This window comes from Genypterus blacodes, unplaced genomic scaffold (assembly GCF_046128005.1).
Source record: "Genypterus blacodes isolate CSIRO-AG114 ecotype Tasmania unplaced genomic scaffold, CSIRO-AGI_Gbla_v1 ptg000052l_1, whole genome shotgun sequence".
Taxonomy (NCBI): domain Eukaryota; kingdom Metazoa; phylum Chordata; class Actinopteri; order Ophidiiformes; family Ophidiidae; genus Genypterus; species Genypterus blacodes.
The window spans coordinates 6,771,476-6,783,335 of record NW_027466864.1 but is presented as its reverse complement, the minus strand read 5'-3'; the positions used below and the strand labels follow the sequence as shown (position 1 = coordinate 6,783,335).

The window sequence follows — 11,860 nt, the reverse complement described above, 5'->3', positions numbered from 1 at the left end:
CTGGTCTTCTTCTTGTTGAACTCTGTGAACACTTCTCCTGGTTCTGAGGCACATAAATGTTGAGTTAAGTTAGAGTGTGTGTGTGAGTGTATGTGTGTGTGTGTGTGTGTGTGTGTGTGTGTGTGTGTGTGTGTGTGTGTGTGTGTGTGTGGTTGTTGTGGCTTTGGTTCCTTCATCTTCACTGCTGTGCTGCCACTTCATCACTCTGTTGTTTTGTTGGAAGCTGGTCTGAGTGATCATCAGATAAATATGAGACATTCTCTCTCCTGCACAGAGGTCGGCTCGTTACTCATGACGTCGCTGACAGAAATAAGGAAAGATGCTCCGCAATTCTTTCCTGCCTGAAGTCCAGAGAGGATCCGTCTGCTCCAAACATCACAGCTGACTACTTCAACGACCACAGGCGCTACCTAAAGCCCAGCTGACCCCTGACCCCTGACTCACCTCAGGTAGACACCGTAGATGAAGAACAGACTCATCATCAGGCCGTTCAGTACGAACACACAGCTCACATAGAAATACGCTGGGTCGCCCAAACCTGTACACAGAACAGACAGCCGCTACCATCATCATCTTCATCATCATCATCACATAGACAGACAGGTACTGAGAAGCAGGCTGGATGCAAGCTACATGTTTTAATGTAGTTAAGATGCAGCCGAGCTACTCCCTTTAAACAGTAGTTAGTTACATTAATGACTGTTTAAAGCAAGCTCTTAAAAATAAGCACCGGTAGCTAACAACATTGAAACTACTTCTAGGGTATAAATGTAATCAGTGATCCACAAAAGGTCGCCGGCTGTGAATCCATCAAAAACCTATAAGGTTAGGATTGGACTGCACACCTGTAAATGAGTGTGAGAAAGAGAGAGGGAGAGAGAGAGAGAGAGAGAGAGAGAGAGAGAGAGAGAGAGAGAGAGAGAGAGAGAGAGAGAGAGAGAGAGAGAGGGAGAGAGACAGGGAGAGAGACAGGGAGAGAGAGAGGGAGAGACAGGGAGAGAGAGAGGGAGAGAGTGAGGGAGGGAGAGGGAGAGAAAGAAAGGTAGAGAGAGAGGGAGAGAGTGTGAGAGGGAGAGAGAGAGAGAAAGGGAGAGAGAGACAGGGAGAGAGAGAGGGAGAGACAGGGAGAGAGTGAGGGAGGGAGAGGGAGAGAAAGAGAGGGAGAGAGGGAGAGAGTGTGATAGGGAGAGAGATAGACAGGGATAGAGAGAGGGAGGGAGGGAGGGAGGGAGGGAGGGAGTGGGGGAAAGTGTGAAATGTTCATGATTTCATTTAAAGCTATTTTGCTGCTGTGGTGTCATCACTTTAGCAGCGTTACTATGGTTTCATCTCAGCAGCGTCATGTCCGTCTGTCTCACAATAACCCACTAACATATCACACATCACATCATCTCACCACATTAGCAGGTACAAAGACCTGCAGCACCTTTATAAATAACAGGGCGCCAGGTTCACCTTCACGGCGAGGCAAACAGGGGGGGCGGAGCCACACTGGCACTTTATAAACAGCTCGGCGGCGACACAGGAAACGTTCACGCTTTCACTCCCTCGCCTCTTGTGCAAAGATGTAAGTTAAGGGTGTGAAAGCAGCGGGAGCAGAGCGTACGGACCCCCCGCCCTACGCCGCTACGCTCCACTACTGAGAGCTGAGAAAAGAAATATAACAACAGCTGTACTGCTCTGCTCTGCGTCAGCCATGTGGAATGTTCATCAGTGAAAATAAGAAAGAGGAAGAACGCTGTGTGTCAAACAGGTTCATCACTTCTTTCTCTATTTCAAGGTTATGACAACAATCTACTGAATGTTGTTATCGTTGCCATTTTGTTCTGCTTGTGTTTTCATTAAGATTCTGTAATCAGATGGAAACTCTGCTTTTATGGCTCTGCTCTGTTTAAATCAGAGCGTTAGATCTCACTGGGGCCTCAGAGGATTCCACAAAACAAACAAATCCCTACTGAGTATGTGTTCAAACAGGCATCCACAGAGCTTTGTAATGAATTCCCTTCAAATATTGATCCCTCTGTTCTTATCGCAACGTTTTCCCTCGGCTGCTGTGACTCCCCGCCGAGCCCGTTTGATTTCTGCCGTCCACACGGGGGAGAAAACCTTCAAAGTCTAAAGAAATTAGTCATGGAATGTGTGTGTGTGTGTGTGTGTGTGTGTGTGTGTGTGTGTGTGTGTGTGTGTGTGTGTGTGTGTGTGTGTGTGTGTGTGTGTGTGTACGCGCACACAGCTAAGCGTATTTGCGTCACGTCAGCCTGGAGCTCTGTGGCGGCAGCTCGTACCTTCACAGCTGTCCACGGGGGTGAGACCCTCGCCTCTGTTGATGGACCAACACATCTTGGTGGGAATCCCAAAGTAGCTCATTGTACCTGTGTACATCCTGTACCAGCTGGCCAGGACCACCTGGGGAGGGGGGGAGGGGTTTAAACAACACCATCTACCGAAAGGCTTTACTGTGCTGCTGCTCTGTGTGTGTGTGTGTGTGTGTGTGTGTGTGTGTGTGTGTGTGTGTGTGTGTGTGTGTGTGTGTGTGTGTGTGTGTGTGTGTGTGTGTGCGCATGTGTGTGTGGATGCAAACGAGCATGAAACACTTCTCTCTCTCACTGTCGCTTGTTATAATTGTCTTGTGTTATAACTATCTTTGGACGATCACAGAAATAAAAACATAGGAAGTTGCACATTTCTGTACATTCCCCTGAACTCCTGTGCCGGTTGAAGGTTCAGTCCCCTCACACACTCTGGACTTTCCCCCGAGCCAAACACTCCAAACAAACAGTATGGGGAAATGTGTGCACTGTTTAATTTTCTGACAAACAAAAGTTCTGGACCAAAACGTAGAGAATAATCCTCTCCTTCAGTAAGAGAAACAAATACAATCATCACATTAAAACTGTGATTCTCTTGAATAAGACAATAATCAGGTGATCAAACGTCTTTACACTATAATGAGTTTAAGGTCAGCATGAATGAAAACATGCCGACTCTGAGGAACAGACATTGATGATGCAAATGTATCGACTGATGATTGATTAAGGCAGAGAGGAGTTAAGCCACACTCCACACGCATTTGTGTGTGTGTGTGTGTGTGTGTGTGTGTGTGTGTGTGTGTGTGTGTGTGTGTGTGTGTGTGTGTGTGTGTGTGTGTGTGTGTGTGTGTGTGTGTGTGTGTGTGTGTGTGTGTGGGGTTTTGTGAGGACTTGTGTGCGGTGGACTCAACCTCACCTCTGGGTAGAGATTGAATCTCTTGAGCGTGTTGATGACGAGCGGATGCTCCGTCAGCCGGTCGTTCATGATCATATGCAGGCCGTCCAGGAAGGAGGGAGCCTCGATGATGGTCTTGTAGTAGGAGTAGTACAGACCCTGAGGAAGACGAGGAGGAGGAGGAGGAGGAAGGTAGAGGGGGGAAAAAAAAGGCAGAAAATGAGACGGAGAGAGACAAATATGACAGCGAAGACGCGGCTCAGACGGGAGACGCAGCAGTGAGTGACACTGTCTGGGCAGGTGGGAGAGACTGGCAGTGTGTTTGGCAGCGTGCAGCAGGAGAAAACATTCTCTCTGCGTAGGAATAATCCACGCTATCGCTCTGGTTCTTTCCAAAAGGCCACGGAGCTCAAAGCAGGACGGCTGGAGGGACGTATGCTGCACACACCATCACCTCCGGCTGACAGGCTCTCGTCTGGTGGCTCCGTATCTCAGAGAGTCAATGAGGGTTATCGGTGAAACGTGGCGCCCAGGTTCAGACACGATCCAGGGGAGGGAACTGATACGTTTGGGTACCGGTCGGCCTGATGGTGGCGCTGCAGCTGTCACCTTTTGTCTGATAGTAAAGTTGCTGTTTTGATGTATATCATCTTCCATCCAGATCAGATTATGAGACTTTAATCTGATTTTAAAGACTCTATTAAGTCGTTCCACAGTCGTTTTAATAAGAGTACTGATTAGATTAGATTCTGTGTCTGCGAGATCCAACCCTTCACTGAGGCTGCACGATGTGTGTGTGAAGGTGTGTGTGTGTGTGAGCACCAACATGCAGCATGACAGTACAGAGGCACAGAGGCGACTCTCTATTTACCATTTCAGTCCGGAAAGCCATTTCCTTCTCCAGGGTGGACAAGTGTGAGAAGTGTCTGTCGTTCTCAAAGAGCTGGGAGAGGTGACACCTGAGAGAGAGGGAGACAGGTGAGCAACAACCGGGGGCGTCCACAAGTCAACACAGCGGGTTAGGCCCGAGTCATCACGGTGTCATGCAGGAGGAGAGACTTACAGGTGGAGGTACCCGCTCACAGCAGCTGTGGGGAGAGGAGACAACACGTTTAACACACACACTTCAACAAAGGAGCGCCTGGGGAACTGTGATTTATGAGACACAAACACACACACACACACAGACTGGCTCAGAGCTGCATACGGATTCAGATTTTACTTTCAGCGCCTGACGCTTCATTATTTACAGCCTCTTTCTCTGGTTTCCCTCCCTCCCTCACGTTAGTCCTCCTCTCTTTACACACGTTTACCCCTGAGCTTATTTATCTCCTCTCATCCCTCCTTCATCCCTCCTTCTGTCACGCTGAGATTATTCTGTGAAATATTACAGTTTCTATCCGATCTACGACACGTTAAAGCTATCACCTGACTGCTTTGTTTTCACGGCTGTAAAGGAGTAAAGTCAGTACCCGATCCTTTTAATGCCACAGACTTCATTCTCTGCTCAATCGTTGAATAACTCCCCTGCTTGAACACTTACTGCAGTTATGAAGAAGGACTTGACTCTGTATCTCATCAGGTCTCGGCTCATTTTTGTGAGGAAAGAGCAAATTTGCCACATCACGTTCTCACAATCAGAGACACAAAATGCCCCCCTAGTCTCCATGACACTGGGGGGCGTTTGTGACTCCTTGTTTGGGTTCAACGGGGCAGAACTGTGGCCCCTGGTTGTTCTGCACGTCTCTCCTCCTGCTCGTGGTGCCGGCTGCTCGTTCATACCCAGCAGGACCGACACAGTGTGCACTAATACCTGAGTGTGTGTGTGGGCGTGCAGAGGCTGTGCTCGGTGCTGCTGCTGAAAGCTTTTCAGTTCATCTGTGCTTGCTGGAAGTGTGTGTGTGAGTGTGTGTGTATTTGTCTGATTAAACAGAGGACAATGAAGTGATGAAGTCAAATGCAGATAGACATTTAATAACCATAATGGTTTATTTTGAGATTCTCTTCTCTAACTCTTCACTCCTTCTCTCTCTCTCTCTCTCTCCCTCTCCCCCAGGTTTCCTTTTTGCTTAGTGTCTTTGTATGTAAGTCTCGTTGGGTCTACATGTCCCTGGCATGTCACTGGCATGTCCCTGTCTTTAGAGGCTTTGTTGCCTGTGAGGTCTTGAAGCCTTTGTGGAGATTTGTTGTCTCCTTTGTTAAGTTTATAAAGTGAATTTCCATGAAACTTTAAAGGAGGAGGACAAACATAAGTGACCCGTGAGAAGAACTACACGGTGTCTTTCTGTTTTCACCCTCATTCAGGTGAGTGCCACCAGTTAACACGGCCACTCATTGACATATAACACCGTTAAATCACAACCAGTCTCATTTGCATGGAGGCTGCAGTGATGTGATCTCTGATAACGGAGCGGCGTTAGCATGAACTTTGGCACGAAGCGAACCTGTAACACACTTAAGATAATAAAAGACACGAAGCACTTTTAATAAAGATAAATGTAGCGTGTAGTGGCAGCAGCTAGCAGTGAGAAGAGCTAATGTTAGCGCTGATACGCGGCGGAGATAACTTCATGTTGCGGCGGAGCAGCTAACGCTACTGGTGGACGGGGACGTTAGCACTGGTTAGCAAGGGTCCGGCGCTGTGCTAGCAGGCTAACGCTCCGAACTTACCGAGGAGGAGAGTGAAGCTGAGCCTGAGCGCCGCGGAGGGACTCAGCCCGAACCGGGCGCTGATGCCGGAGAGCCCGTTCGGTAGAGAGCCGGAACCTTTCCCGTCCCTGCCCGCGCGCCTCGCGTTACTTTTACTGGGAGGCGAAAGCGGGCTCCTGTCTCGGTCAGTGTGGGTCGCTGGGGTCTTCCCGGTCTGCTTTCTGTTTTTGGCCACCATGTTTTCACGGAGGTGAGGCGGAGGAGAGAAGCAGCCAGCGGAGAGGAGAGGAGAGGAGCAGCCCCTCTGTGCTCACTCTGCCCCCGGTCTACCTGAGAGACGCTCGCGCTCTCACACAGCCGTGGGATTCTTGTGAGACGTCGCCCTCGTGTGCACGCGCGGTGCATCTGCAAGCCGCTTGTCACTGTAACCACGGCAACGCTACGTAAAAGAGAGATGGATCTGTCTCTCTCTCTCTCTCACACACACACACACACACACACACACACACACACACACACGCGTGAGTAAAGAGAAGGGAAGATAGATAGATAGATAGATAGATAGATAGATAGATAGATAGATAGATAGATAGATAGATAGATTCTCTCTCACACGTTCAGACACACACACACACACACTTCACAGGCTACTATGGAATGTAGTAACAGATATAGCCTATAGATGGCACTAGAGGACCACAGCATACAGTATGGACCCTGCTTTGTCAGTGAATCAGCAGATACAGTTACTTATTGATATGAAGTCAAATTTACAACACTAACATTAGTCCCAACAATGCAATCACTAATTAAAGAACCATAAGTCATGTATACACAATCACAATCACAAAACATGAACAACAAAAACACACTGTAGTTTTATTTGAAATTGTTTTGAACAACCCGACGTTTTCAAAGACAAAAATTTGTGTAACATGATGGCCGACACATAGATAATTAGGAGACTTTTAAGGGTAAATGATCAGTGTTTATGAAAGCTATAAATGTGGCACAGGCATCATTCCAATGTGCCAATTACTCTGTGTTTTGTCTGCAAATGGTGAAGAGCGATGATGACTCTGGGGGACCCTTTGGACTGATATCATGGGGGCTGCTGTGATCCTGCATGTGGCGACAGAAGAGGGGAACAGGAGGAGAGACGAGCTGATCTCATGTGTTTGGCTTGGATGGGCACAGAGAGAGAGAGAGAGAGAGTCTGTCGGCCTCCTGCTGGTGACATCATCACGACAGCCTCCCTCTATCTCCACTAACAATCGCCCCAGAAAACCTGCTCGCCCATTCCCGCTCAGGGCGACGTGGTCACGGTGGGTGGGACGGGCTGAGAGAAACCAAATACTGGGACAGAGAAGTCCATCTCTGAGGTGCTGAGTGTTTTGGAGACTTTCTATCGTTACTTCTCTAATCAAAACAATAAGTTATTTGTTTCCTTATCCTTTCCTTCTTCCTTCTGCCCTTTTTTCCTTTGCTCGGGTCCGTTTTCTTTCCTTCCTTCTCTCTCTCAAATACAAAACAAAAAGTGGTAACTAAGGTCTGGGAGCTTTGAGACGAGTGTTTGTGTCAGAATTGGAAAGAAAAATCAAGTTTCCATCCCTTAGGACTTAAGTTTCAGAATAGTAACTGCTTACATTAGTTTGATCTCATTTTCTAATTGAATCAAGACAATGTAACTAAACTACAGAATATGTGGCTCAATCTCTGCCATGCTACAGAATCTTACAGCCTAAATGTGATGAAAATCAAACATAAATCATAAAACTGGTGCTCATTCTCTGTGACAACACTGACAATTAAACATAATCCTCATTAGACAGCAGAGCAGAGTTCACACCAACGTCTCTGTCAGGACTTTGTTGCTCGGCAGTGTTCTAATGTGTTTTCTCACCCATTTCAACACACCCACACACACACACACACACACACACACACACACACACACGTCTGACAGGATGCTTATTGTTGTACCACCCTGCAGCAGTTGTTGTTGGCGCTCCGCACGTTTATACACCCTGTCCGTCCCCCGCCCCCGTCTCCCCCGTCCCCCCGTCCCTGTCCACAGCCACGCCTGAAAACCACCAGCACATGTGGACATCATATGGAGACACACACACACACACACACACACACACACACACACACACACACACACACACACACACATTCAGTGCTGGATGATTGTACTCCCGTGCCAATTATGACTTTTTATTCCCGACATATCGGAAATAAAATGTACTTTTGCAAGAATACATAAGTTTTACTTTCAATATTGAAGTACAGCTATTGTACAAAAATATTTTAGACGGTTAGGTCACATAAACACCAGCAGTTAAACCCCTCTGACAGATACTAGTGTGTTTCTTAAGAGTCCATTCTTCTTGTTACTAAATCATTTGGGAATTTCTACTTTTACTCAAATGCAACATACTATCAGGCTGAATCCCCAGCTGAGGCCGTTTAGTCAAACTCCCAGCTGAGCCCAAACACAAAAACTGAGGCTGAGTGGTCGGCGAGGCTCCCAGAGACGCCGGAGTGTCGAGGGACGGTGGTGAAGGACGAGGCAGTGAAAAGTGTTACCTCAGTGTGGGGTTTGTTTTTACACCAAACACAGCAGAGAGAGAGTGTGTGTATGTGTGTGTGTGTGTGTGTGTGTGTGTATGTGTGTGTGTGTGTGTGTGTGTGTATGGGGGCAGACAGTCACTGTTGTGGCTGGAGTTTGACGACACTTTCTGTCCATGAGGCCCGGTGCGGTGGGGCGCTGCTAATCAAAGACAGACCACCAGGCCCAGAGGATGAGTGTGTCGCCCATATGGGCCGTATAGTCCATATACGTGTAGGCAGAGTGTCCACTCCCTGCTATGGCCACTAGGGGCACAGTTACTGGCATGAAGGGGGGCTCAACCAGGTGTTGGGAACCTTTTTTCAGCCATATGATTTATATTCCAGGTCAAATCTGTGATGTAAATGTAAAATAAATCACATTGGACTTTTCACAACCGGTCCCCTTACTGAGAGAGGCTGATGTACTGCATCATTCCATATACATCATATCTATATGTATGTACTGTATGGACACCTTCAGCTTCACGTGACCTTGAGCCTTTTGGGTGTCACAGAGAGGTCAAACCGGAGCCGCGCTGACTTCCTGTGACTCCGTGCCGTGGTCGTAAGCTGAAGGTCACAGCCGGGGGCCAAGGCAATGAATCTGTCAGATTCTCCTGGATTGTCTGCATAGTAACCACAAATGTGAAGAAAGTACATCAAAGTATTCATGAAATGTCTCTGTGTGTATTTTTTCGTATTTTCCAATGTGTTTGATGGAAAACTTAAGAAATCGTTCTTGGTCTTGGACCATCGCTCTTCATCTCCAAACACCAGCTAAAGACCACATCCATTGTGTCTCTGTCAGTGTGTGTGTGTGTGTGTGTGTTTATAGAGCGCTCAGGCTGTCCCACGTCTCCACTGCACAAACATCTCCCAGATGGCTGAAAGAGGCGAGGAAGAGGAGGAGGAATCTGGCCTGAACACCGATGGGGCCCTGCGGTGCCAAAGTAACCAAGGGACAGTGGGGAGAGGGCCCTGTGTGTGTGTGCGTGTGTTTGTTTTATTCAGTCGTGAAATGCAATAGTTATTAGTAATTACAAAATTGCAAAACCACGAAATCATATTTATTTAACTAACCGCCTTGTAGGAGCAATGGGAACTGTGCTGTGTGTGTGTGTGTGTGTGTATGTGTGTGTGACGGGGGGAGGACTTCATGACGGCCCACTGGCTCCCCGTGTTGCTGTGACATGTTTATTAGTGTGCAGGAACACATGCTGTCAATGATCAGTCATTGTTTGGGGATCAGTTATCTCTGCATTAGGGCCCATTAGTATTCTCTGGAAACCAATTCAATTAGCGCCCCCAAGGGGCCGCGGGGCCACAGCACCACATCAGTCAGACCGCAGGACGGGAGAGGGCGGCTGTCACAGTGTGTGTGTGTGTGTGTGTGTGTGTGTGTGTGTGTGTGTGTGTGTGCGTGTGTGTGTCAGTTGGTTCTCAGGCTGGCTGCTGGTTTGAGATTTGAATGTGAAATTAGAAGAAGGATGCAGATTTTAGAGACATGTTTAAAAATGCATCTCATGGTTATTGTGTAATAAAGTCGGTGTTTAAGTTGAATATTATTATTATTATTTTAAGTGTAAAGTAGAGTTTGACGCCTACAGAGATGCATCCAGTAAGACAAAGCCCATAGATCCTAAATGCGAAGAATCTCCTCTGTGAACGTTCCACATTTACGCCCGGACGTCTCCTGAATAAGAGGATGTATTATATGTGATGCTGACTGCCAGAATGAGCTCAGAAGAACAGGAAATAAGCTGATAAAGTCGTGATTACCCTGTAGGCTTTAGTGCTGCAGCTAAGGCCACCATACACTTCCTGATCTGAATGATTGTGCTTCACTTGTGTGCATGTTTACGTGTGTGTGTGCTATTTATGTGTGTGTGGCTGTGTGTGTGTGTGTAAAGTAAAGTGTGTTGTTATTTGAATGGAACAGTTTATCCTCACCCTCTTTGGAGGAAATCTCAGCAGGTGCCACAGCTGTTGAGTCTTTCGCTTTTCCACACTGTTGTCGCGGCAACGACAGTTGGAGGCGGACGGCGCGATAGCCGCGGCCTCATCTTGATCCTGGTAACGCAGCTGTCCGGATTACCGGTGCACCTTAACCTGCGGCGCCCGAATCCTTTGCTTCCCCGGGACAAAGCTCACCTGCTGCTCTGCTGATGGAGCGATAATGAGGAAGAGGACGAGGACGAGGACGAGGACGAGGACGAGGACGAGGACGAGGACGAGGACGAGGACGAGGACGAGGACGCCATGCTGATATGCATCAGTGTGTCCCACCTTCCTCATCATCACATCAGAGCTGAGAGCAAAGCTGCTGCTGCTGCTGGACTCGCTGAGGTCAAAAGGTTGAGTTTGGAGTGTCTCTTCCAGCCTAGAGCTCTAACTTCAGTCTCTTTAATCTGCACGACCTCATTCACATGTTCACTGTGATTGGGCGGGCAGAGTTGAATGCATGCATCACTGTGTGTGTGTGTGTGTGTGTGTACGTGCAGGTTCACTTTGACTGGAATTTCAACAACGCAGTGAATTAAAGATCATTTTAGAAAAACATTTGACATGTAAAATATATTGAAAAAATTAATATTGAGATGAATAAATATTGATAAATAATAAATAATGAATAAAAAAAATAACTTAAGTAAGTGATCAATTCTAAAAGGTCTTAATTTTCTATTTGGTTGCAGAAAATAAAAGTATAAATTCATCCATTGATCTGTTTTTTGATCAGGTCTATAAACAGCAACACACAGCAAACGTTTAAGGTGACGTCTGCAGGAATGGAGCCAAGCTGCAGAGGTAGAGCGGATTAGAGCAGAGAGCGAGAGGCCGAGCGGACGCCGTCGCTTTAATCCAGCACAGAGAGACGGTTTCCTTCGGCCGCACGCCGCCGCTTCCTGTGCTGTGATCGTCTCTTCCATACGATTAGGCCGATGTGCAGTCAGCTGACCAGCAGCTTCACACTGGATCACACACAGCAGCCCTGTGACTCTGAGGCCTCTGATGGTCAAACACAACACACACACACATCTGCTAACAGGATGGAACCATGAACCATCACGTACAGACAGACTGGGACTGAAGACCACAGCATGTCCTGATCAACAGAGCTCATTTTGGCAGAACAATACGTCACACACACACACACACACACACACACACACACACACACACACACACACACGGACCTCCACTAAGGTCTGTGTAATAAAATTAGCCCACATCAGTGACCTCGTATTCAGACCCTACACAATGCCAAGGGGGCCCTGCTTTCCCCTGCCAACACACACACACGCTCACACACACATACACACACGCGCTCCCTCACACAGACACACTCAGACACACGCACACACACTTAGACACTCTCCCCAGCTGGGACCTT

At 47.7% G+C, this 11,860-nt stretch overlaps 1 protein-coding gene across 1 annotated transcript; it reads right to left on the bottom strand.

Moving 5' to 3' along the window:
* Positions 1-307: 307 nt before the first annotated feature.
* On the bottom strand, positions 308-6,165 carry LOC143000807 (protein C-mannosyl-transferase DPY19L1-like). Its single transcript, XM_076150235.1, has 6 exons — positions 5,875-6,165; positions 4,268-4,292; positions 4,076-4,163; positions 3,226-3,363; positions 2,286-2,406; positions 308-538 (listed from the first exon to the last, which is right to left on the bottom strand). Exons 1-6 carry the CDS (start codon positions 6,089-6,091, stop codon positions 441-443), a joined length of 687 nt encoding a protein of 228 aa, XP_076006350.1. The 5' UTR covers positions 6,092-6,165; the 3' UTR covers positions 308-440.
* Positions 6,166-11,860: the final 5,695 nt, after the last annotated feature.